The following is a 27,358-nucleotide window of genomic DNA, read 5'->3' as shown; positions in this document are numbered from 1 at the left end:
AGGTATGTAGGTATTGGTCTCCTTGGTCCTCCAGGTGGAAGGGCCCGGTTATGCCTGCAGAAGGAGCCTGTTTTGTTCACCCTGTTTGGGGCTGTATCATTTCCTAGCTGTGCCAAGAAGTGAAAGGAAAGGGCAGAAGGCCCAATGCACTCAAGGACAACATTCAGTCGGTTGGGCCAGCTGCCAGGCCACCTTCTACTCAAAATTTCATGTTGCTTTTTAAAAATTTTGAATCCACCCCCAATTCAAAAATATTAAAAAAAATTTTATATGTTTATTTACCTTTGAGAGAGAGAGAGAGAGAGAGAGAGAGAGAGAGAGAGAGAGAATGAGCAGGGGAGGGGCAGAGAGAGACAGGGAGACATAGAATCCAAAGCAGGCTCCAGGCTCCCAGCTGTCAGCACAGAGCTGGGACACGGGGGCTTGAACCCACTAACTCTGAGATCATGGCCTGAGCGGAAGTCAGATGCTTAACTGAGCCACACAGGCGCCCCTCAAAACCATTTTTAAGGCATCCTGAAAACCACAGTTTAAAGGGTTTTTAGAGAAAGGGGTTCCCTACCTATGATGTGCTTCCTGTCAAGGTGGCCCTAGGCCCACACCTTATAAGGCAAAGGCCGGGAGACACTGCCTTGGTTTGGAGAACAACCAGCACACTTGACATTTCTATTAGAATAGTGGGACCCGATTGTCACTGGCAGGAAGTCTATGTTCAGAGCTGCCCACCCGTCTGTCAAAAACCCTGAATCCCCAAAAGAGTACGGAAAAATGGAGCAGGAGGATTTCACAAACGAAATTTGTGGGCGGCCGCAAGGAAAGAACAAAAACAGCGGGTTAGGTGACCCGGGGGCCTTTTCCTCCTAGCGCCCCTGCTCCCTGAATCATCATGCTCTACTTGTGACGTCGCAGACGCTTGGCCCCGGCGGGCGTGGGATGCCCTCGCCGCCCCGGGAGCCTCCAGGCGTCACCGCGTTTCCACGCCGCGGTCCCGCGTGGGCCGCGGGGGGGCGGCGGCCCCGCGGATGCTGACGGTCCGAGAGCCGGGCCGAGCGGGGCAGCGAGCACGACGGCGCGCTTCGCGGTCCCCTCGAGCGCCCCCCGCTGTGCCGCGGACCCCAAGCCCTCGGGCTAAGCCTGCGGCCAGCCGCCTGTAGCCCCTCCGCCAGCCTCCGAGCCCGCCGCCGCCGCCGCCGCCTCCGCCGCCGCCGCCGCATTTTCCTCCTCCTCCTCCCCCGCCTCTTCCGTTTCTGGAGGGAAAGGCTGCAGCCTCCTTCGCTCCGCATCCCCGGCTTAGGTAATACGGTTTCCTTCTTGCGTGCCCCTCGCCTCGCCGCCACCGCCTCCCCACTCCTCGGATCTGGGTCCCCGGGCTGGGCGGAAGGCACGCGCCCCACCGCCCCAGCGGACGGTAGGTGAGTAAACCGGGGCCGGGAGGCTCCGTGCTTCTCCGCCCGGCCTGTGACGACCTCTGTCCGCAGCAGTCAGGCTGCCACCCGGCCCGCCCGCATCGCGGCTGCAGCCCGGCGGGCCGAGTAGCTCGCGGCTCCCGCGGCTCCCGCGGCTCCCTCCGCCCTGCAGAAATGACCCGAAAGAAGCAGAGGGTGGGAAGAAAGGTTAGCCAACAACTTTGTTAAAAACAAAAACAAAAACAAAAACAAAAACAAACCGATCTTGAGCATTTCTAGATCGAAGAAGCTGACCTGACAGTTGCGGAGAGCAGTGGCCCAGGTTCAACAGGTAGATGGCGTAGCTGTCCAGCGCCCCTTGGTTTTGCTTTGGGAGATGCTTCGAAGTGTCCGTTGCTGCTGGCTGCCGCTGGTGACCTACTAGATGAGTGTAAAATAAACATGATGAGGGCTATATTTAGAAAAGTCTTTACTTCCTTGCTTTTAATTCTCTGCATTTGGAAGGGCGGTTTTGTGACATGTGCATAGATAGGTGGTGTGGCCAGAATAGTAAGTGGGAAAAATTTAATTTGGCCGAATCCTATACGCTGTTAGACACAAAGAGCATGAAATAAATCCCTAGATTATTTAGTACATCCATGAAAAATACATACGAACAATTAAGGTGTGTATTTTGGAGATTTCCAGTTGTAAAGCTAATTTTAAGGCATTGAATAAGCAGAAGTTTGCCCTCTGTTTGAATGGCATTCACTTCAAAAGAACAGTGGGTTAAGGCTGTATGGACAGACCACTTAAGTGAATCCCACATATTGAAAATAAAACATTTTTTTGGCCCTTTTCCTGTGATTCCTAACTTTGAAACCAAAGAAGTTGATGAGGATCAGCCCCACTCAGCTGGATAACAGTCTAATGGTGAAAATAATCCACTGAACTACTATTGAGTGATGAATTAGCTAAGTGATCTCATTTTTTACTTTAAAAATAGGGAATATAAAGAAAAGATAAAGGCAGGGGAAAAGTTCGTTTTTTCAAAACATACTTATTGAATTATTTAGAGCCGACTTTATTTTTAAGCTTTTGTGGATTTTTATACTACTCTTTAAATTAGTTCTTGGTCATAAAGAGGATTATGTAAGTTGCATAAAGTTACACTTTTTGCATGGAATAAGCTACCATTTCTTTTCATGCTTTTGAACTAAACCGTGCTTGGAAATTGCATGCTTGGAAATTGCAGCCTGGACTTGCCCTTTGATGTGAAATACCTCATTACAGATTTAAATTATGACTGTACTTGTGGTACTCCTGAAAAATAAAAAAGAAAGAAAATATGTCTTGTTGGGCATATAAGGACTGTGAAACAAAAGTTATAAGGTTATTCATTATGTATGTATTTCTCCTTTTATTTCTCTCTGATAACAATTAGAAAATGTCTTATTCTATTCCATCTTGTAGATAAATTGTGTAAAGATAATTACATTGGGGCGTCTGGGTAGCTCAGTCGGTTCAGCGTCTGACTTCGGCTCAGGTCATGATCTCCTGGTTCGTGGGTTTGAGACCCACGTAGGGCTCTGTGCTGACAGCTCAGAGCCTGGAGCCTGCTTTGGATTCTGTGTTTCCATGTCTCTCTACCCCTCCCCTGCTCATGCTGTCCCTCTGTCTCTCAAAAATAAATACATGCTAAAAAAATTTTTTAAGATAATTACATCATATAAAGTGATTAATAACAAGTGTCTTCCTCCTTTATTAAAGATGAGGATGGTGTATATGAGAACTTTTTCTGGATGTGTTCTTAATAAATGTCCTTATTAAAATATTTTGAATCTTTAAATGAAGCTAAAAAAAAAACTCTGTACACTGATGTTTTTGTTTGGTTTAGGGTTTAGAAATAAAAGCAGGGTTGACAACATTTTTCTTCCCATCTCATGATTAGCATAGTGTTTCCCAGATTTGCCTAGTTAAAAAAAAAAAAATACCTCAGGCACACAGGGGAGGGGGCAACAAAAGTGGTTTAAAGATTCCCAGGTTGCAGCTTGGAACTTCTTGAATCAGAATCTCTAAGGGAAAGAAGATACTTCAAATAGGTCAAAATGACAAAATTTTAAAAAGACAAACGAAAAAGGCAAGGATGGGAAACACAAGTGGGAAATAACTATTGCTGGAATGAGTAGGTGACATAACCTATCCTCATTCCTGTACATAAAATGGTCTTAGATGGAAGCTATGGTTTTATTAATGTGATGAAGTCACCCATTTAGGAAATCTGAAACTTTTATATCCTTTTGTAGTCAAGCCTCCTGATGATTGAATCTAACAAACATTTTTGCATGTTTAGTCTCTTTTATGTGGTATGCAATGTTAATTCAAGTCCTTTAATGTTATAGGAACATTTTATTAATGGGCTTTTAATGTAGATTACTGTGACTAGGAATCTACAGCAAATTCTTGTGTTTGATCATTTCTCTTTCATGTAACAGATTTCTTTACTGCCCCTTTTGTGTTCCTAAATAGGGAAGATAAGCACACACATTTTAATAACTTATTTATAACTTTTACTAAAATGACCTAACTCCATCCAAAAAAGAAAAAAAAAAAACTTTACCTGGGCATAAAACATGGTCAATTATATATAAAAACAAATTAACAAAATAGAATATTAAATATCTATAAAAGAATTTGTCAAGATGAATTACCACAATGGAAAGTGTCAGAGTATTCTGTCCTTTTCTTCTCTCTTCCTTCCTTTTCTTTATTTCTCTTGTTTTGTTGTATTTTGTTTTTTGAGGGGAGGAGGAGGTTTGTTTGCTAGCTTATTTTTATTTTTAATCAACTAAATATTTAAAATCTATTATCCAAGTTTAAATTAATGTAAATGTTTGCTAACTTTATCAATAGATACTTGAACGTATCCTTTTCTTTACAGAGTACAATGCTAATGAGAGTTGTAATTAATAGCAAAGGAGTTAGGGGCGCCCGGATGGCTTAGTCAGTTGAACATCCAACTTTAGCCTACGTCATGATCTTGCCGATCCCGAGTTCAAGCTCCGCATCAGACTCTGCTGACAGCTCAGAGCCTGGAGCCTGTTTTGGATTCTGTGTTTCCCTCTCTCGCTTTGCTCCTCCCCGACTCACACTCTGTCTCTCTCTCTCAAAAATAAACATTTAAAAAATAAAAAAAATAAAAAAACAGCAAAGGAGTTAAATTCAAATGATCAAAGCAAACTGTTCTCTTTTTTTAATGTTTATTTCTTTTGAGAGAGAGAGAGTGTGTGTGCACATGCCCATGCAGCAGGGGAGAGGCAGAGAGGGAGAGAGAATCCCAAGGAGGCTCTGACAGTGCAGACCCCCATGAGAAGCTTGATCGCAAGAACCATGAGATCTTGACCTGAGCCAAAATCAAGAGTCAGACACTTAACTGACTGAGCCACCCAGGTGCCCCAGAAACTGTTCTTTTAATATTGCTTAAGGAGAACCTAGTTTAGTTATAGTGATGTCATAATTTTTCATTATCAATTGCTTTTTAAATAGTATCTGATCTTCCAAATTCTAGAAAACATCTGTTTTTCTCCTGGGAATTTGTAAGAATCACATATAATCAATCACATATAGTCCCAATTTGACCTGGGAATAAGAAAGCTCTGTTTTACAAACATGGCTGATGGTAAGCATCATTAATAGCAAAGAATGGGGAGATAGAAATAAAGAATCAGATTGGGAAGATAAATATTAACCAACTTAGATAGTTATCTAGGGTTGTAGGATTAGCAAGCATGCAGAATAATTTTTACATGTTGGCTTTAATGAGCCATTTATGTCTTTTTACTAGTTTGAACTTTTTGAATAAAAGGACTATATTCTTTTATTAGTTTGTGTTCCTTTAAAGGCAAATGTTACATTCAGTTTTTGGTATTGATTTATTCAACATCTGTCAATATCTGTTAAAAATCAACTTTTGCCTCTATAACGTGGAAGTAGAATGACAGGAGGTAGGCTGCTACACCCAGCCTGCAAAAAAATGATACATAACGTGATCTATGACCTTGCTTTCCTACTGTAATATTCAGAGAATATATTTGGGTCATGTTACTTATCACAGAAATAAAAAATAATAGCGATTTTCTAAAAAGATCAATAAAGAACTCCTTTGAATCACATTTCTCCTAACAGTTATAATTTGAAAATTTACATAATGAGTAATCCTTGACAGATTAATTTTGGTGGAAGAAAATCCATTTAAACATGTTTGTCTCCAGTGGAATGAAAATTAGTCAATTAACTTAACTTACAAAACTCCCCCTGTGTGTTACAAGGGACATTGAAAAAAATGTGTGTCTTACTCTCAAGGAATTTATAGCCCATTAGAGAGAGAACAATGGTGCATGAAGGGCTGGCTTGGAGGGGGCGTAGGCCCTCCTCATAACATTCATTAGCTCCTTCACCCACACCCAAACCATTGCATATGAAAATATAATCCAAGTATTAAAAATCCGTGTGATTCCTGTAAAAAATCAGCTTCAAGACAAATAGCCTAGTGCCCATTCTTTCAACCCAATTTTCATGCCCCTTTCCCAGCCTCATTTTCTTTTCATTCAACAAATATTTACTATGCCCTCATTAGGTAGATGATAAATAGCAATAGCTTTTAAAATGTGCATTTTTTGAACCTAAAATTTTGTTTTTTACTCTTTAAAAACTGTAATAACATGAAATTTACCATTATAACCATTTTTGAGAGTATAACTCACGGGCATTAAGTACGTTCTCATTGTTAACCAACCATCACCACTCTCCATCTGTAGAACTTTTTCCTCATCCCAAACTGATACTCTGGACCCACTGAACAATAACTCCCCATTCTCCTCTCCCTCCAGCCTCTGTAACCACCATTTCACTTCCTGTCTATGAATTTGACTACTCTGGGTACCTCATATAAGTGGAATCATACAATATTTGTTCTTTTGAGTCCGGCTTATTTCACTCAGCCTAACGTTTGCAAGGTTCATCCATGTTGTAGGATGTACCAGAATTTCATTACTTTTTAAGGCTGGATAATATTCCCCAACCTCTTTTGATTTGGAAAATAGATATAAAAAACAGGGAAGTTTTGAACTAGAACACACCATACAAATCTCCTTTAAGCTCTCTGTCCCTGCTTTCATTTTTCATATTTACAAAAATAAGGAAAACAAATCCCTGAGCTTGTGGCCCAGGTTTCACACCTGGTTGGATAGAGGCAAAGCGGGGCCTAAGAACCAGCTCTCCTATGGCCTAAACGAAAGCTCTTTCTGCTACACACCCACGAAGCCCATGCAGCCAATAAAAGACAAGTGTTGAATGAGTTGGTGCCAAAAGCAAGTGTTGCAGGTTTGAGAAAGAATGTTAAAATAATTGAAAAATGCTACCTCTGAATGGAAACATTGGAACCGATTTGAAGATTAGTAAGACTGGATTCTGAGTAACAGTTATCATCGCTATAAATACTCTTCTCCTGGAAAAGACTCTTCTACAAGCCATACATCTTGTCTCTTTTCTTTCTGCTTTGAATTCTACATTACATTTGTATTCTTAAAAATATTTATTTTGGGGGCACCTGGGTGGCTCAGCCAGTTAAATATCTGACTCACGGTTTCGACTGGGGTCCTGATCTCACCATTCATTTTGTGAGGTCGAACCCCTTGTCGGACTCTGTGCTGACAGCACAGAGCCTGCTTGGGATCCTGTCTCTCCCTTTCTGTCTACACCCCTCCCCCACTCTCGTGCACTCTCTCAAAATAAATACATAAAACATTAAAAAAATATATTCTTTCCTATGGTTAAGATAGTTACACTGAATCTGCTTCTATTTTTCATATTTTGAGGGAATTCAGGTTTCATTTGTGACTCCATGATTGTTCTAAACACATCCTTGACCGTATAGAAGTTTAAACATACAGTTGAAACTTAGAAGAAAGAAAACTATCCAAATGAATAGGGTTTCTATTTAGTGAAAATGTTCCTAACTATGGTGAAGAGGCTTAAAAAAAGGGTCACTATCAAATTTAAAATTATTTCTGAATGGAATTCATAGTTTTCAAATGAATACTGGGAAGTCTTTGAATGCATCTTTTATTCAAGTATTATGCTAATATGAAATACTTATTAGGTAGATCAAGTTGTGTTTCCCCCCCAGCATTTAATTTTCTTTACAAAAAAAGGCAACATAAATTGACCCTTTAGCCAACCAAGGCCCATCATTCTTGGCTGCAGTATATATAGGATTCCCTGTTCTGCTTCCAAGTGAACAGCCAGACACAGAGTTGACTGGTGCACTTCATGTTTCCTTAAATTATCAGATAAGGATCTGCTGAGCAATGTTCCCTGTCCTCAACCTAGATCTCCTGAATCAATGTATCCAGGCGCAAAGTCCAAAAATCTGTATTTTTAAACAAGCATCCCATTTAGTTCTTGATCTTACTAATCTGGAAAGCATTGCTTCAGCACAAGATCCCATTTATAAGCTACCAGAACATTGGAAATGGAGGACATTTTTGTGGTCTATTGCTGTAAGTAGCATAAGAGAAAAATGTGGACTACTGTGGTCCAATAGTAGCCTTAATAGGGCTAGGGTGAGGTAGGCTGACCAGCTTGGAAGCAGCATGTATGTAAATGCCATCTGAAGGTAATGAAGGAAGGAGGGAGAAATGTTAAGGTTAAATAGATGGATTTACATATCCCATATTTAATGTCTTGCCTAACGAAATCAAGTTAAACTTAGTATTCTGGTCTTTTAATCGACTAAATTCATCGTGTCAAGATAGGTCACCTCTGGATGACAAAGCATAACCTCAGATTCTGATGTGGCACAAAGGTGGTTCAGTGCTAGTCATCCAGATACAGCTTTGATTTGTTTTTGTAAATGAATACAGAATATATGCAGATTTTTATATGAATAAATATAGTCCCACATGCCTAACAGCACCTAGGTGTTGCTGATAAAAGCCAAGCACAATAAACAATATTACAAGGATGAACTCTGTATTTACAAAGCTCAGAGAAAATGCATCAGATGACTTTATTAAATACCTCTGAGATATGTGCTAAGAGTTATAAGAAACCACACACCTTTAAAACTTCGGGTTTTTGTAAAATGTTTATTTTTAAGAGAGAGAGAGAGCGTGCACCCAAGAGTAGGGGAGGGGCAGAGAGAGAGGGAGACAGAGGATCCCAAGCGGGCTCCTTGCTGGCAGCAGGCTCACAGGGCTGGAACTAATTAATGAACTGAGAGATTGTGACCTGAGCTGAAGTTGGACACTCAACTGACTAAGCCACCCAAGTGCCCCAAAGTTTTGGTTTTTAAAAGCTTTATTTTTATGCAATCTCTACATTCAAAGTGGGGCTCAAACTCACGACCCCAAGATTAAGAGTTGCACGTTCTACTGGCTGAGGCAGCCAAGTACCCCGGAAACCACACACCTTTAAATCTCCTGCCAGACAGAGCCTAGACAAGCAAACCGATGTACTGGTGTTGGTGAGATGGAACACAGATTTGGCTGGCCTCTGTGCTCCAGGTGCACAAGAAGGAGGGTCAGGCATGGTTCCTGGAGGAGCCAACTGCTGAACTGACTGTTCTCTCTCTTTCTCCCTGCCCTCCCCTTTTAAAAAATACTTTTTATCGAATTAGAAACACATGCAGAAAAGTATGCAGGTTCAAAGTGCATAGCTTGATGAATTTACACAAAGTCAACCGACTCATGCAACTGTCACTCAGATCCAGAACGTTACCAGTGCCTAAAAGCCCCCATCATGTCCCCCCATCAGTAACCTCTCCTTCTTCTCCAAGAGGAACCACCATTGTCACTTCTAATACCGTAAGTTAGTTTTGCCTATTTTCAGACTTCAAATACATTACATTGCACAGTATGTATATTTCGTGGCTGACTTCTTTCAACAGTGTGTGTCTGTGAGATGCATCCACCTTGTTTCCTAGAGCAGTAATTCATTCATTCTCACTGCTATGTAGATCTACTTATGTGAACATGCCATAGTTTGTTCCATCTTACGATTGATGGTTGTTTGGCTTATTTCTAGTGTTAACTTGCCACAAATTATGCAATCATAAATATTCTCATGCCTGTCTTTCATATTCATACATGCATGAATTTTTGTAGGGTGTATGTCTACAAGGGAAATGGCTGGATCACAGACTATGCTTATATTCAACAACTTAGAAGTAATTTCCAACACTGGCTTTACCAATTTCATTCACACCCCAGTGTATAAGAGTCTCATTGCTCCAAATCCTCACCAAAACTGGAAAGTGTTAGTCTTTGATTTGAGCTATTCCATCCATCGAATAGGCAGTGGTGTCCTGTTGTGATTTTAAGTTGTATTTTCCTGATTACTGAGATAGAATATCTTTCCATATGTTTATTGACCATTTAAATATCCTCTTTTATGAAGTATCTGTTCAAGTATGTGTTTGTTTGTTTGTTTGTTTGTTTTGCCCGTGAACTGATTGTGAGAAAGTAAGTAAACATTAGGCATAGAAGGCAGGTGGAAAGGCATCATCAACCAGAGGGAACAGCATTTACAAATTAGTAATCTGCCCAGAGCATGGGAATAAATGGACAGATAGTGGGAAATCAATTATGAAAATGCTAAACTTAGAACCTATGAATTGATGACAGCAATATCACACAGTACAAAGTAAAATAACAGTTCAAAGTAAAAAAAATACAGGTGGTCTCACACTGTACTTCTTAATGGATTCTGAGAAATGTTTGACAAATACCTGAAAGTTGAATAGAGCTTAGCCACTAGAAAGATAATTTAATTTCCAGTTAGCTAAAAGGTAGTATTTAAATACCTCGTAATGCTTATGATACAGTTCCCCTGTGGCCTAGGTAACCAGATGGGCCGACGAAAGATTCATAGGGGCATCAGGAGAGGCTATTTTTACCAAGTTGCTCTTTAGCCCTCACTGGTTGCTCCAACTGAGCCAACTGAGACCCCGCCATACTTTATGTGGGTCCACTTCTGTTCTGCCCTATCCCTTCTGCCAGGGAAGCCGCCATTCTCTCCACTAACCCCTAAAGCAGTCCTAAGCAGGAAATAGAGGGAGAACAAGGTCTGTGTTTCCCCTACAACTGTGCACTAAGTGAAGCCTTGGTCAGCCCCTCAGCATGTGCCCACCTAGGGAGACTCCTGGACATTTGCACCCCCTTGAGAGAAGTCTCCACAAACACATTTCTTGTAAAACACCCAGGTATTTCATGGACGTCTGGCCTTTCCCCCCAACAGCAATAGCTGTCAGGCATGGCCACCACACAACAGCTTCCAACTGTCAACCTTCAGAGGATGAGCGAGAAACTAAATTCAGGATGTGAATGGTGGCGGTGGGGTGGGGAGTCATTGTACATTGGACAAAATGTAGGTTCCCTAGAAGTTGTAGAAGTTGTGTATGAAGTTATCTGCAGGAAGAAAGGAATGTCAACAGAAATGCTTTGATCTACTTGCTTACTCATTAGCAGTTCTGTTTTGCTGAGGGCCCTTATCTATGTCGTCACACTTCTGTCACTGTAAACAGCTAAGGGGCAAGGCCAGTTCCTGGTACAACCAGGCTCTTCACACAAAAAAGAACACACTTGGGCCCTAGAATCCCCATAAAATATCCTGACAAAATGTCCCCCTCGACAGTATAATGATCCTCTCAAGCCATCCATACAGGGCCTACCATGATGTCAGAGTAGTCATGCAGCCTCCAGGAGCCAAGTTTCCACTCAGACGCCCAGAAACTGAAGCAATCAGATCTGGCCTGCATAAAGGAAGTTTATCTGGGTCATTCAGAGAATTACAAGTAGCTCCCAGCCTTTGGGATTTAATGGACTAGTAAATTTTCAGAAAAGATTTTGGTGACCCATATAAAGTTGCCAACCTCTTATTTTCTGAAGGAAGGACACGTGACTGTATTTCTGTGAAGTTGTATTTAATAGTCATAGCTGTCCTTTGTTATCTACTATATGCAAAGCTCTGTGCTCGGTACTTTTCCAGAAATATCTCATTTGATCTTCACAGTGTCCCTGCACTTTAAGTATTATATTCATATTACAGATGAGGAGAGAGGCTCAGACGGGGTAAGTAAATTACCTGATGCCCCACAGCTAGTTAATGGCAAAGCCAGGTTTTGATCCCAAGTTTGTCTCCAAAGCCTGTGTCTTTCCCACTGTACTGTTTATCACATCTGAAATATGCATATATTATTCAAATGTGATTTTTAAAATACTGGTGTTCTGATGAGATGACAGGATGGTTAGGAATTAAAATGGAGTTTTGTCTGTGTAGAGATTTGGTTTCCATGAAAAGTCTTAAGAACAGTTTTTTCACCCACTTCAATGTATTCAATATTTCTCCAACTGGGGATGAAAAAATCCCCCAAAAGCTAAAGAGACCATTTCTGTCTGACATTGCGATACACTATTATGTTGACATACATTTGGTCTGAGATGGTGAGGAATATAACTTCTTCAAACCTGTTCTGCTCAAATGTGCCTTGAAGTACGTTGTCCCAGAGTAAGGCTTACAGGAGGTTATTTCAATGTTCACTGTATCATTAATGATTTGGCTGTTAAAGTGAGTACCTCCTATTAGGAAAGACTGACTCACAGAATTAAATTGACCATATAGACGGGGCAAAGTACCTTACTCCATCTTTACTATCTGGCCAGAAGACAAAAGATGAAGGAATAGATTTTGTTGACATTTGCTAAGATTATCAAGGTCTCTCCTTCAGGAGAGGTGTTGGGTGATAAGTTGTATTCCCTCAAAATGTGCATGTTGTAGTCCTAACCCCCAGTACCTCATAATGTGACTGTATTTGGAGACAGGGTCTTCAAAGAGATCATTAGGATTTATGATATCATATGGATGAGCCCTCATCCAATCTGACTGGTGTCTTTATAAAAAGAGGGAGAGACACCGGGGATGTTCATGCACAGAGGAAAGGCTATAGGAGGACACAGCGAGGAGGTGGTCATCTGCACATCAAGGAGGGAGGCTTCAGGAGAAACCAAACATGTGGACACCTTGCTCTTGGAACTTCAGAACTATGAGAAAATACATTTCTGTTGTTGAAGCCACCCCGTCTGTGGCATTTTGTTCTGGCAACCCTAGCAAACTGATGCAACAGGAATTAGATATTTGGAATGAGCTAAGCCCTTCCCCCTGATGCCAACACAGCCATTTAAGTGAGACATCAGTAGAATATGATGGATGAAATTTTACTTTCCAGCAAAGATGGTATACATTGAAGATCAGCTGGGGAAAGGTTTTTCTAAGAGTACAAAGGAAGTCAAGTGTCAGATAGTGATTTTTAATAGTCAAATTAGTGACAGCTGTCAGCTAGGTGTGTTTCTCTACATTTTTTGCTATATAATGTACCTTATAGTAATAATATACTTATGATTATTTACCCAATAATTACTTTTCCCCTGACTTAACAGGTAAGAATTTATGAAAGAATTTTATTGGCTACGGTGCTGGCTAATAGAGCTACTGCCATTTTCCTGGGACTCGGATCTTGTCACAGTCACTTCCTAGCTGTGTGATTTTGGACAAACTACTTAACCTCCTGTGCCTCAGTCTCTTTATCTGTAAAACAGAGATAATAGTACCTTCTTCATAAGATTTTGTGAAAATTAAATAAATAATATATGTAAAGTGCTTAGAAGGATACCTGGCATACAGTAAGCACCCAATACATGTTAGCTGTTATTTTAACTTGGCCCTGTCTCTGCATATGGATAACCAATAGAGGAACTCTTGCACCTCCATGGTTCCACCAAGATATCTGCCACCAGGTGCCAGCCCCCATGGACTTGCCAGAATGGTGTTGAAGAAGAAGAAGTGGGCCTGAAGAATAGTAGATATTCAATCTCAGTGGTCAGGGGAGCCTGGGTGGCTCAGTTGGTTAAGCATCGGACTTTGGCTCAGGTCATGATCTCATGGTTTGTGAATTCAAGCCCCATGTCGGGCTTTGTGCTGACAGCTCAGAGCCTGGAGCCTGCTTCAGATTCTGTGTCTTCCCCCCCCCCCCCCCCTGCCCTACCCAGCTCATTCTCTGTCTCTGTCTCTCAAAAAATAAACATTGAAACAAATATGTAAAAAAACCTCAGTGGTCAGCATCATCTAGGAGGCTGACAAAAATATAGATTCCTAGGCCCTTTCCCTAAAGATTCTGATTCACCAAGTTTGGATGGAGCCCAGGAATTTGTCTTTTTAGTAGGCACCTTGGTTAATTCTGATACAGGTGGTTCTCAGAACAACTATTAAGAAATACTAATCAAAAATAATTTCTTCTTTATTGAAGGCTATTAAATTATGGTAAATGTCATAACTTACTAATCATGATTCCGTAATAATTTTCATTTAAGGCATTTGAAATGTTTAAATAAAACTAGCTTAGGTTAAAAAATGAGTATGTAGACTTGTTTTTAAAAATCATCTGAGGGGTGCCTGGGTAGCTCAGTCAGTTAAGCATCTGACTCTTGATTTCAGCTCAGGTCATGGTCTCGCAGCTTGTGAGATTGAGGCTCGAGTCAGACTCTGTGCTGAGAGCACAGAGCCTGCTTGGGATTCTCTCTCTTTCTCTGTCTCTCTGTCTGTCTGTCTGTCTCTCTTTCTCTGCCCCTCCCCAACTCATGTGTGCTCTCTCTCTCTCAAAATAAACATTTAAAAAAAGCATCTGAAAGATAATTTCCACAAGTGTTTTTAAGAGTTATTGATAATCCTGAAGAAATTCAGCGAGTGTAGACCTCAGTTTTTCCATAGACAATTTGAGTTATTCCAGTTGAGTCACTCAAGGTGAGGATGAATTGTTCAGTGCTCCTCTCAGGCTAATGGCCTGAGTGACCTGAGTTGAGGGCAGATGGTGAGAGATACATGGAAGCAGTTTGAAGAGAAGCACAGAGAATGTTGGTTCAGTTTGTATGGTGGAAATGGTCCATTCAGCCAGAAAGTAGCAGGCTAGTTGTGCAAATTAATCAGAAAGTTTTGCATGTAGATAATGATAGTTGTGAGAGATTTTTTAGGAAGCTAGGATCCTGGAGAAAGGTAAACAGTGCTGGGTTCTATAGGATGTTTGGAGAAAGCATAGTCCGAAGTTGAAACTGGGCATTCAGTCCGGAGCTTAACAAAATATGATAGTGTTGCCCAGGGTCAGAAGAAAGAGTGATTAAGGTTGGACTCTAGGATAACTTTGGAACTGAAAAACCTGAGTATTGTGTTACGATGAATTCCTAAAACCTGTACACCTATTAATTGCAGGACTGAAGTTTATAGCTGATACTTCTTTCCTGCTGGTCAAGCTGCTGTGCTCAAGTTGTGAGAGAATGGTCATTATTGAGGAAATAAAGGTCAAGTTCAAAGGGGAGAAACTCCAGATCCCTGGGGTGAGCTTTCTGTGGGAAGAAAGGGGTAGTGGTGTGGCCTCTGTAAGTAGCTCACCTGAGTGTTCTGAGGGCACCATGGGGAAAGTCTCTTGGTTGTGCAACAGTGCAGTGGTATAGTGTTTCTTTAAACAAACTTGGTTTTAACAAAGTTGAGGGAAATAGACAATACTGATACTGTTTATCTAGAAAGCTTTCAAATTAGACTCCTTAAAATCTTTATGCTGCTTTTAAGATAAGCTATTTGGATGCTATTGGTTCACTGATTATTTTCTCTTCACTTATAATCAATTACTTAGAACATTTACAAAGAAATCAATATTATCAGAGTTACTGAATTTATACCCTTGGGGCATGTGTATTCCATGATATGTATGTATCCAGGTATATACACATTTCATATAACTTATAATTTATAGTGTACAGGTGCCATAAATTATTTCTAAGCTAAAGTGCCTCAGCTTATTAATATAACTTTTTAAAAAAATGTTTTAATGTTTATTTTTGAGAGAAAGAGAGGCACAGTGTGAGAGGGAAAGGAACAGAGAGAGGGAGACACAGAATCTGAAGCAGGCTCCAGGCTCTGAGCTATCAGCACAGAACCTGATGTGGGGCTCGAAATCACAAACCGGGAGATCATGACCTGAGCTGAAGTTGGATGCTTAACCGACTGAGCCACCCAGGCGCCCCTGTTTTTCTTAGTGTTTAGGTTCAAGTCAACCAAAGTGAATCTTTGACTATTACTCACTCCTAGATGAAAAATGGCAGTTAGGTAGGCAGGTGTTTTTGTTTAATTTTTAACTTCATCTTCTCCACCACCTGACAGCTCTTTGTGTTATTACCATAGCACTACTTTGGACAACTGTCTCCACCAATTGACGAATTATTGTCCTTCATGCTTAATTGTCCCAAGATACTTTTGAATGTCATTTCTTATTATAAAAATAGTACATATTTATTGTAGAATATTTGAAAATTATAGAAAAGCATAATAAAAAAATCATTTACAACTCTCGTACTCAATAACTACCATTAAATATCTGCATAACTACCAGTACGGCATCACCTACTGGTCTTTCAATCTCGCTCTCTCCTCTCTCTCTCTCTCTCTCTCTCTCTATATATATATATATATATATACACATATATACATATATATGTATACACACACACACACACACACACACACCTAGAGAGTGTATGTGTGCATATAAACACAAATTGGTAACATATTATCATACTACATACATAGCGATAAGGTTTTCCCGCTTAATGCTATAGCATTAACATATCTCCATATTATCAAATATTCCTTAAAAACGTGATTTTAAGGACCACATAGTAGTCTGTCATACATTTTACAAATATTTAAGATTATTTTCAACCTTTTGCTATTGTAAACAATATTAATCCTTCTTTTGCAAATATATCTTAACCCAACTCTGACTTTTTTAACACAAATTAAGCCAAAATGGAATTACTGCCTAAAGATAAGTGACATATGTAGCAATCTTGATACATTTATCTTAAACCCCCTCTGGAAACCCATTTGTTTGCATGTCCCTGAGTGGAGCATCTGCACCTGTTTCACCATACCTGCAAGAATGAATGCTAGCTTAAAATAGCTTTGTCTACCTAGTAGCAAAGGAAGAGATCTCATTGTTTTTATTCACTTCTGTTACTGTTGAGGTTGGACATATTTTCTCATGGTAGTTGATGCATAATCTTAAGAAAATAGCATTTTTTTTTGGCAAACTTAAGACAAACCAACTATGACCACTCACAGTTAACTCCATTGCAAGGACATCCTTGTTATATTAATCCTCAGCCTCTGAGAGTCCATGAAGGGAATTTTTTTTTAAGAAGTTGATTGAGTGTTTATTATGACAATAAAGATCCTGGGCTTGTGAATGAGACTGACTCAGAGCCCTGCCGTTTAGTCTTTTGTAACCCTGAAGAAGTTACCCAATCTTTCTAGGCTTCAGGTTTCCTTGACTGTAAAACAAAACTGACAATCCTCACAGTAATTCTCACAATGACATCGCATTTTAAGCTTGTTGGGGCTTTCAGTGAAATGCACCTACTGCTGAAAAGTGAGAAATGTTTCCTAATTACCCAACTGCTATGTCAAGGTATGACAGCATACTTCTTATAAGCCAGAACTTTTAAAGTCCCAACAAGTTGCGTGTTTTACTTTACTATTTAAACTTTTACAGCAGCACAGATTGTGGGACTTCTTTCTCCCCATTAAAAAAAAAAGGTAGTTGGAAGACAGCTTAGCTGTTAGCCCAAGCGTGGCTTCAGAGTCTTGTAGGACACGACAGTGCTTGCTGAAGTGATGCTTAGTACTTTAGAAAGTTGCCCTAAAACGGATAAGGACAAATCCTCTTCCCCTTCTGTCTTCTTCCCCAATAGGGTGAAAGAAAGCGCTGCTTCAACATTGCCACTGAGCCTGTGTGATCATCCTAAGGTCATTACAAGACTTCTGTTTTCCTTTTAACATTGTGCTTGTATCCACCTGCCTGTCCATCTAGGGATTTAGAAATATAATGTGGAGGATTCTCAAAGACTTCCCTTCTCTGAGAATTCAATTCTTTGCATAATGGATTTTTGAGACTGAAAGTACATTTTGAAGTATTAAAAAATAACTTTGATATTTTAGATGCTATCTGCTCTTTCACACTGAAGATGTGACTAGGACGTATGCTAGCTGTTCAGCCGCATAGGTTGAACCGACCAGGTTGACTGCCAGACGGGCTGTTTAGTAGTGTCAGAGGCACCCTGACATCATTCCCTGAACTGCTTTCTCTTTCACATTCTTGTACTTTTCCAGCTGACAGCCCAGAGGGTGGGTGCCGATTCCACCAGCACCGCCACTGGAAGCAAGGTTCAGAATGTCAGATATCCTCCGGGAGCTGCTCCGTGTCTCTGAGAAAGCTGCCAACATCGCCCGGGCATGCAGGCAGCAGGAAGCCCTCTTCCAGCTGCTGATAGAAGAAAAGAAAGAGGGAGAAAAGAACAAGAAGTTTGCAGTTGATTTCAAGACCCTGGCTGATGTACTGGTACAGGAAGTTATAAAACAGAATATGGAGAACAAGGTAAGAAAGGTCGCAGCCAAGGTAATTGCCCTGTGGTTTTTTTCCCCGATAGAATAGCATGCCTTTTCCTTTTCCCTCCCCACCTCAGAATACTAGCGCCTAGGATTCTAATAAACAACTTGGGTTTTCCCCTCCCCTCGTTTTGACTACAAAATTACCAAAATGTCCATTGCAGAAAAAATTTAAAATACGGAAAAGCAAATAAGGGAAAAAAAATCACAATTCTGACAGCTAAAGAGAAACATTTGGGCGTGGAGCTTTTTACTTACCAATGAATTTCTTTTTAATAAATAATACATGTTCTCTGGAAAATAAGCAAAAATAAGAATCCTTAATCCTAACACTAGAGAGAACGACAGCTATGTTTTACCAAATCTTGTAGGAACATTTTCCGTCTATATGTAGTTGTTTGCATGGCACATAGAACTGATCTCAGTAGAAATGAGAACATACTGTTTTATTGAGTTCTTTTTTTAACTTGACATATCATATCCCACCTTTTGATGTAATCTTGTATCTAATGGTTGCCTCAGTTATTGGCTTGTACTGTCCTGGATACTGGAAATTCCCTTTATTATAATAGAAAAACATTTATAACTAACAATGATTGTGATTCTAGGTATCTTAAGCTGACTGGGAAAAGAAACTATTTGTAAGTAGTTATAACAAACAATAGCACTAGCAGACAATTATGAGTCCTCACTGTGTGTCAGGCACTTCCAAGGGCTTTAAGTATATTAATTTATGTAACTATTATAATATTATATAATTATAAATAATATAAATAATTATAAATAATATATATTATATTTGTATTTTATGTTAAAATTGTAATAATTTTATGAGGTAGAAACTATTATTCCAATGTAATGGATGAGAAAAGGGAAGCACAGAGAGGTTAAGTAACTTGTCCAAAGTTACACAGCAAGCAAATAGCAGGGCTGGCTTTTGAACACAGGCCGACTGGCTCCAGAGTTTGTGCTCTTTGCAATACTATGTTGCCTTTATATGATAATCTAGTAATTACATATTTTTTTAAGATTTGAGAGGATAGAACTTTATTACAGGAAGCAGTACAAAATATTGGAATAGTTTCTATGAAATTCTCAAAATGTTGGGAATCATTTGGAACCATTTAAATGAATTCTTGAACATAGGCAGGAAGAGAGAATAAATGACCCCTTGAAATCTCTGCCAACTATACTTTTTCATGCCCTGTAATATCTAGCTCCAATAAATGAAGCAAGTTTATTTTTGTTACTGATCGAGATAGTTGGGTGCAAGAGAAGGTTGAGCAACTGCATTAGAAATGTATCAACATGCATAGTTATTGGCTAATATTTGCCCCCAAGCATTATAACAAGCTGAGGTAATTGTTCATTGATAAATATATGACAGGACTTATGAACAAATAAATGACATTCATTGCTGGCTATATAAGAGGCTTTGTTTCATGACCCTTATATCCTGTAGCCTCGGGATGAATGGGCTCACTGGCAGCCCCTGTTGACTTGGATTGTTCTTCAGAAGAGGAAAAAAATAACAAGTGGTTGCAGGCGTTGTTAAAGCTATTGGCCATCTGCAAATGACTGGGTTCAAATATCTGAAGCATTTCCTTGCTTTTGTTCCCTGAGAACATCATGCATATCGTAACTGAGCACATATTTTGAGAAAAATTATCTTTACCCCAGAGAGGATCAGAAGCAAAATGTCCCTGAAAGCTTCCTGGTCATACAAGGGATGAGAGAAGATTCTTACTTAGCTCCATTTTTTCATTCTATTTTGATGCATTATCAGTCAATAAAATATTCCAACCCCCTTTTTTTTCTGTATCCCCTTCCTTGCCTGAAGTCTCGTGATACCTCCAACAAGTGCGGAAGACACCTGAAAATGAAAGCAATGACATCTAATGTCATCCTCTGATCCCTTCTATCCAGTCTCAAGTCATAGTCTTAGGTACTTGGTCAATCCCATTAACTCACATAAGCCAGTAGGGTGCTGTTGAAGAGCAACAGTTCAAGTGTCTCCTTTGCAAATATTCTAGTTCTATCACCTGTAAGTGGAAGGATGAAGTTTCTAAAGTACTTCTGCAGACCCAACAGAACATAAGGAAACCAGACTTCTACCATGATTTGAACTTCCTGGAGGGGCAAAGGAGCAGGAAAATATTAGAAGACTAAGTACTGAACCAACCTGACTTCACTTTTTATACTAGATTGATTTCTGGGATTGTAAATTTCTAAATTTCAGATCTAGTTGTACTATTTAATTTGAAGTACAAAATGAGAATATGCACAGAATTGAACATGTATGTGGGATTTGGGGATTTTTTGGTTTTTGCTTTGTCTTTGTTTTTGTCTTTTTGTTTCTTTGTCATACTCTAAATCATTCAGTTTCCAGGCTTGGGAAAAAACATTTTGGGAGAAGAATCCAATGAGTTTACTAATGATTTGGGTAAGTATAAGAATCCTAACGTATTTTTATAATTTAATTATTATATGGTATTGTAATTTTCAATGACATCAAGAAATAAAGGAATGTTTGTAAGCCTTTCATATAAATAGCATATTTTAATGTTAAGCTTCATTGAGTACCTCAGAATATTATACCATTCAAGTTAGAGAGATGTAGTATCTTGTAAGTATTTAGCAAGTCCACATGTATTATTTTATATATAAATCTGTACCATTTAAATAATGTTTGGGGAAGTTGCATGGCCCTTTGAGAATCTAATGGAAGTTACAGATGCTCTCAGAAAGATGTACATTTACAGTTATATAGACAATTTTAGGTTCAAGTTTTGTGGTTTTTTGTTTTTTGTTTTTGTTTTGTTTTGCTTTTTTAGAGAGAGAGATGAGTAGATGAGAGGGGCAGAGGGAGAGAAACAATCTTTTTAAAAAAATTTTTTAATATTTTATTTATTCTTGAGAGAGAGACAGAGACACAGCATGAGCGAGGAAGGGGCAGAGAGAGTGGGAGACACAGAATCTGAAGCAGGCTCCAGGCTCCGAGCTGTCAGCTCAGAGCCCGATGTGGGGCTTGAACTCACAACCCCTGAGATCATGACCCGAGCTGAAGTCGGATGCTCAACCGACTGAGCCACCCAGGCACCCCGAGAAACAATCTTAAGTAGGCTCCGTGCTCAGTTTGGAGCCAGACACAGGGCTCTATCCCATGACGCTGGTACCATGACTTGAGAGGAAATCAAAATTTGGATGCTCAGCCAACTGGCCAGGTGCCCCTAGGTCCAAGTTTTAAACCCATTCATGGACCTCCTGGGGAGTCCATAGACCTTGGTTGAGAATCTAGAGAGGCCCTGTCTCTGAAATCCTGTGTGCTCCTGAGTAAAGAAAACGTGTTCACCTCATTAGTTCTCTGGTCTCAGAACCTTGGTAAAAGAAGTTGGATTAAATAAAAGGTTCCTTTAATACCAAATTTTATGTCTTCTTTAATTAGTTTCCTGTGGGCCAGATTGTCCGTTGATCTACTTCCATGTTCCCTTATGGTAGAGAGAAAAATATCAAAATCTCTGATCCCTTAGAGAGAAACAAATTATTTTTAGTTTGGGTGTTTTATTTATTTAAGGTAGAAGATTAAAATAGTGAACTTTAATCACTGATCACTGACAAATAGTTAAACCTCTAGAGGCACAGTTACAAAGGCAAAAACTGATTTTTGGATTAACGCTGGGAAAATTTTCCCCTTTGTGGGCTGTGTATTAAGATGCAATTAGTTCTATGATACTCCTTGAGAGAAATCTCATTTAAACTTCTTAAGGTTGAAAAAAACACCTGTGATTAACTGATAAGAAGTCCTATGCTTGCCTACCTCAAAAACAATTTAGTATTTTATTTACCTAGAATTATAGGGGCAAAAAGGCATTCCACATACATATTCCTGAGAACCGAAGGGGAGAATGAGTTTAGCGTGCTGTGGGTGGGTCACAGAAACATGGCACGTGGGATGGATAAGGTAAGTGGGGGCAGGAACAGAGCGTGGAAGTTTGCAGGAGGAGTTTGAATTTTCCTCTAAGTGTGATGGGAATTCACTAGAGATTTTTTTTTAATTCTTTTTTATTTTTTTAAGTTTATTTATTTTGAGACAGAGAGAGAAAGAGTGTGTGTGAGTGAGCAGGGGAGGGGCAGAGAGAGAGGGAGAGAGAGAACATCCCAAATAGGCTCCTCACTGTCAAGGAGAAACCTGATGTGGGGCTTGATCTCACAAACCATGAGATTCATGACCTGGGCCTAAATCAAGAGTCAGATGCTTAACTGACTGAGCCACCCAGGTGGCCTTCACTGGAGCATTTTAAGCACGGGAGTGATGTGATATGATTTGCTTCTTGGCCTGATCCCATGACTTTTACTAAGCCCAGTCATAGGTGCTTGGTTAAGTGGCAGTGATTAGCATTATGATTCCCCAACTTCAACAGTCTAATTTAATTTGAACTTAACTAAATATAATTGAATGTTTCTTGCTGATACAGTCATCATTGTAATAGATTCATACTGTGTTTCCCAAACTTTAATGATCACATGAATCACTTGGGATTCTTTAAAACTCAGGTGTGGGATGGAGCCTGAAGTTCTGAATTTCTAACAGGCTCTCAGGTGATGCTGCTGCCAGTCCTTGGAATGGCTAGGGTCACTAGGAGTACTTGTCTATGTACCTAAAAAGCCCCAAAGTGCCATGTCTTCTTCTTTTAAAAAGTTTATATTCACCATTGCCATCCCTTTGTGTTGCTACTAAGTTGCCTATTTTTGCCTCTTTGCTCACTTCTGTTGGGAGCTAGAAACCAGATTAACCAAGGGTCTAAGAAGCATGTTCAAAGTGATCGTGAAGCAGCTGGATTTGGTAACTTGTGGTTTCATTTGGATGAGTAGCTTTACTTACATCCTAATTTCCAGTGGGTTTCACAGAGGAGAGCTATTTCTAGGTATGTCATTTAGAGTCATGCAGTTTACCACACGTAAAGAGTAGTTACACTTCACCTTATGGTACTTTGCTGAGCATAAACACCTTTTAGTTAAAAGCAGTTTTATAGAGGGAGGTAGAAGCATTTCGTGTGCTGATAAAACCTCCCTTCTTTTCGATAATACATTCTAACACTAACAAGGTGACCTGTGTATATTCAGAAGGCAAAAGGCATAAAACATAAATATTATCAAGGGCTCTGGATTCAGGGTTTCTTAACTGGTTCATGAGCTCCCTTAAACTAGATGCAAGATTGTATGCATGTTCCCCTGTGGACATTTTCCTGGGAAGAAGTTTCTTTGATACCTGGAATCTACCCCTCACGTCATACTAGGTATTTCAGCCACTACTGGGCACCTGTGACCTTGTGAAGCTGCCTGGGTGATTCTGGCAGTCAACCAGGGTAGGGACCAGGAGTATGAACATACTGCCCTCGCCCAATCTAAGTGCACAGCTTTGGCTCTTCATCACCCCTCAGTTGTTGTTTCTCCCCCAGAGCTCTTGAAATGTAATGGCTTTTAGTTTGTCTTTATTCCAGGGGAAAAGATTATCTTGAGACTGTGTCCAACAGAGGAAGAAACAGTAGAGCTCCTTAGCAAAGTCCTTAATGGTAACAAGTTGGCATCTGAAGCATTAGCCAAGGTTGTCCATCAGGATGTCACTTTTACTGACCCAACTCTGGATTCAATAGAGATCAGCATTCCACAGGACATTTTGGGAATCTGGGTGGATCCCATAGGTAAGTAGAGGAGAATGTTTGCTTTTATTTGTTCTTATTAGTAATCCTTTTGTGGGAGGAGGCTTGGAAAAATAAAAATTCAGAGTGTAGTTTAATTCTCCTAGAAGATTTTAACATTTCAGAGTTATAAAATGAATAGTGAAGAGTGAAAGTATACGTGTGATGATGTGTTGTTATGTGTATATTTGTAACATTTCTACAATGGATATGCACAAGTATTTGTGTGCCATCTCTGTGTGTGCATATATATACAAAGCTGAATTAACGTATACACACACACACACACACACACACACACACACACACAAAGCTGAATTAATTCAGCTTTGAAAGACTTCAGAGGCCAGACTGGTAAATATGAGAGAATAATGAACTGATAGTAGCTATAACTCATTGAGCACACGTGCCATTTAAAGAATACTCAGCTCTAGCAGATTGTTGCCATATAGGAGTACAGTCTAGATGTTTAGGTTTTTAAAGAGAAACCAAACTCCAGGTTTTTAAGTGATAGCTCCCATTTTTTAATCACTGACTACTAATTCAATTAAACAAGTAAATAGTCAAAACCACTGTATAGGTCAAGCAAAACACAGTGTAACACAGTTGAATGTGATTCACTCCCAGTTTGTGTGCCCTATGTAAATCTTACCTATTATTTTCTTGGGCATGGTTGTAGTAAAACCCTAGTTTATAGCTCTGTGTTTTAACAGTGTAGATCTATTTCAGTGATGCTATTAATACAATGCCCAGGATATTAATTTGCAGAGTCTCTCCTTTTTTTTTCGTTTCCACTTGCCTACCACATTGTGCCCAATACAGCTGGGACCACTCCCAGGCACCCCCTGCCCCCACCCTCCCATCTTGCAAGCACATTAATATAACATTACAGAAGTGCCTTTAATCATCAGGGAATTACAGAACATTCAGTCGATGGATTACATATGCAAACTAAGATTTCCCAAAATCTTTTATCACACAATGGTAAATTAGCATTAGTTGTGGTTTTCTGAGGGACCAGAATCTCCTGTTTCTTGGTTCTATCCTGAATTGATTCTGCTAGCCAGCTCTTTTGCACAGCACACCTTAACTGGGTATTAACTCACTACTAGATGTTGGCAGTCAGCTGCTGGCATGTATGTCTCTTAAGCTCATTGCCTTCTTTTTCACAGGAGGACTATCAATTTCTTCCTTTTGTGCCACCATCACTGACTCCCTCTTCTAATTTAAGGGACAGGGGTGCCTGGGTGGCTCAGTCAGTTAAGTGCCCAACTTCGGCTCAGGTCATGATCTCACAGTTTGTGAGTTCGAGCCCTGCGTCACGCTCTGTACTGATGGCTCAGAGCCTGGAGCCTGCTTCCGATTCTGTGTCTCCCTCTCTCTCTGCCCCTCCCCCGCTCATGCTCTGTCTCTCTCTGTCTCAAAAATAAATAAAACATTTTTAAAAAAATTTAATTTGAGGGACAAAAAAAAAAAAGGTAATTTCACCCCTGAGAGATTTCTGGAAGGAGATTTTCCCATCCATCCACACTATACTTGTCCTCTGATTAGTAAGAGGCTCTAAAGAATCCCACCACAGTCATCCTGAGTCATTAGCTTTTAAATGCTTTGACATATGATGGATATTTGAGTGCTTATGGTATGTGAGGTGCTATGCTAGATGCCACAGGAACTACAGACATGTCCTCTCCCTTCAAGAGTTCCCACAGAGTTGGGAAAAATGGAACACAAGCAGCTTGAAAATGGAAGTACAAGAGGTCAAATAACAATTTGAAACAAGTGACACTCAAAGGCAAAACTTGACTGATTACTCTCTTAGTCTGTTCGGGCTGTGCTAACAAAATACCATGGACTAGGTAGCTTATAAACAATAGAAACTTATTTCTCAAAGTTCTGGAGTGCCAGCATGGTGAGATGAGGGCCCTCTTCCTGCTTCATAGCTGGCACCTTCTCACCACGTCCTTATAGAGTGGAAGGGACTAAGGATCTCTCTGGAGCCTCTTCTATAAGGCACTAATCTCATTAATTAAGGTTTCACCCTCATGACTTAGGTATCTCCCAAAGGCCTAACTTACTAATACAATCACCTTTATGGGGTTAGAATTTGGGGAGAATACATTCAGACCACAGCAGTTACCAAATTGGTAGAACACAGAAATGATACAGCACAGCATTTCCAGTTGTATCCATCATTATCTTTGAAATAATCATTACCTGAATCCAAACAAATGTGCTTCATTTTTTTTTTCCAGATTCAACTTATCAGTATATAAAAGGTTCTGCTGACATTAAATCCAACCAAGGAATCTTCCCCAGTGGACTTCAGTGTGTCACCATTTTAATTGGTGTCTATGACCTACAGACAGGAGTGCCCCTAATGGGAGTCATCAACCAACCTTTTGTATCACAAGATCTAAACACACTCAGGTAAGATCTATCACTCCACATGACAATACCATGACTTGATACAGTAAGGTGTTCCTACTAAAGTCTGCAGGTTTAAATTAAAATTCCTCTATTTTCAATCCTGGGTTAAATATCATTTTAGTGGGGGCTTGGTGGATGCTGATAGAAACTGCAAGGTGCTCTGCTAGATGCCACATGAACTACAGACATGTCCTCTCCCTTCCAGAGTTCCCACAGAGTTGGGAAAAATGGAACACAAGCAGCTTAAAAATGGAAGTACGAGAGGTCAGACCATTCCTGGAGGCCAGAAATCCCACAAATGTTTCCACATTGTTCTAGACTGATGTGATAATGCTGACAGCATTCCTAACTGGCAGCCACATGACACGTGCAGGCATAGGAGTTACTTTTACAAACCAATTAGCTACTTGATACCTATTTCTAGCCTTAAGGGCATTGAGATTTGTTGCCTCATACACTTTTTTCATATCATCCTGTTGGAAAACAACATAAGTAATAAAACAAATATGACAGCCTATGGCCACAAACTGAAAGTTCTCTTCTGCAGGTGGAAAGGACAGTGCTACTGGGGCCTTTCTTACATGGATACCAACATCCATTCACTTCAGCGTCTTGACTCTACAAGAAAGAACAGTGAAGCGCGGAGCCAAATGACTGAAAACACCAGCTCTGAGGCGGAACGCTCCCACCCGTTTTCAGCGGTCATTAGTACGAGTGAAAAGGACACTATCAAAGCCGCATTGTCACGTGTATGTGGCGAGCGCATATTCCGGGCAGCCGGGGCTGGTTACAAGAGCCTTTGTGTTGTCCAAGGCCTTGTTGACATTTACATCTTTTCAGAGGATACCACGTTCAAGTGGGACTCTTGTGCGGCTCATGCCATACTCAGGGCCATGGGTGGGGGAATGGTAGACTTAAGAGAATGCCTGCAAAGAAATTCAGAAATGGGGCTTGATTTGCCACAGCTGGTGTACCACGTGGAAAACGAAGGTGCTGCTGGCGTGGATCGGTGGGCCAACAAGGGAGGACTGATTGCATACAGATCAAGGAAGCAACTGGAGACATTCCTGAGGCTCCTTATCCAAAACCTTGCGCCTGTGGATACATGCACGTAGATGAACTCTGTTCTCATGTACTTGAAAACCCAACTGTGAACAATTTCCCACATCTCTTATCTTTTGAAGACAGCTTTGTCCTATGGATGGTCAACATTCTCCTTCCTCTTTTGAGGAGCATTTTTCCATTATGTGTTCACAATAACGATAATTTCAATAAATGAATGACATCGTGTAGCAGTTA

At 40.2% G+C, this 27,358-nt stretch overlaps 2 protein-coding genes across 8 annotated transcripts in view; one reads left to right on the top strand and one right to left on the bottom strand.

Annotated features, from left to right (window-relative positions):
• Positions 1 to 848: 848 nt before the first annotated feature.
• INPP1 (inositol polyphosphate-1-phosphatase) lies at positions 849 to 27,358 on the top strand. 6 transcript variants are annotated; one of them, XM_081796358.1, is made up of 7 exons: positions 849 to 1,294; positions 17,240 to 17,294; positions 17,658 to 17,922; positions 20,316 to 20,376; positions 23,435 to 23,635; positions 25,885 to 26,059; positions 26,607 to 27,358. In XM_081796358.1, the coding sequence occupies exons 3-7, from the start codon at positions 17,719 to 17,721 to the stop codon at positions 27,172 to 27,174; spliced, it is 1,209 nt and encodes a 402-aa protein (XP_081652484.1). In that variant the 5' UTR covers positions 849 to 1,294; positions 17,240 to 17,294; positions 17,658 to 17,718; the 3' UTR covers positions 27,175 to 27,358. The 6 variants fall into 6 exon arrangements, with proteins under 6 accessions (XP_081652484.1, XP_060478390.3, XP_060478391.3 ...); XM_060622407.3 differs by having other exon boundaries at positions 849 to 1,412; XM_060622408.3 differs by lacking the exon at positions 17,240 to 17,294.
• The window catches only part of NEMP2 (nuclear envelope integral membrane protein 2), a 174,245-nt gene continuing 148,521 nt past the window's right edge, over positions 1,635 to 27,358 (bottom strand). For both annotated transcript variants that reach the window (XR_013557221.2, XR_013557222.2), the window contains one exon: positions 1,635 to 1,826. The gene's annotated coding sequence lies outside the window, so the exon portion shown is untranslated. The remainder of the gene's footprint in view (positions 1,827 to 27,358) is intronic.

The sequence above is a fragment of the Panthera onca genome, chromosome C1, assembly GCF_046562875.1.
Source record: "Panthera onca isolate mPanOnc1 chromosome C1, mPanOnc1 haplotype 2, whole genome shotgun sequence".
Lineage (NCBI taxonomy): Eukaryota > Metazoa > Chordata > Mammalia > Carnivora > Felidae > Panthera > Panthera onca.
The sequence above is the reverse complement of the archived record's forward strand: the minus strand, read 5'-3'. Positions and strand labels throughout refer to the sequence as shown.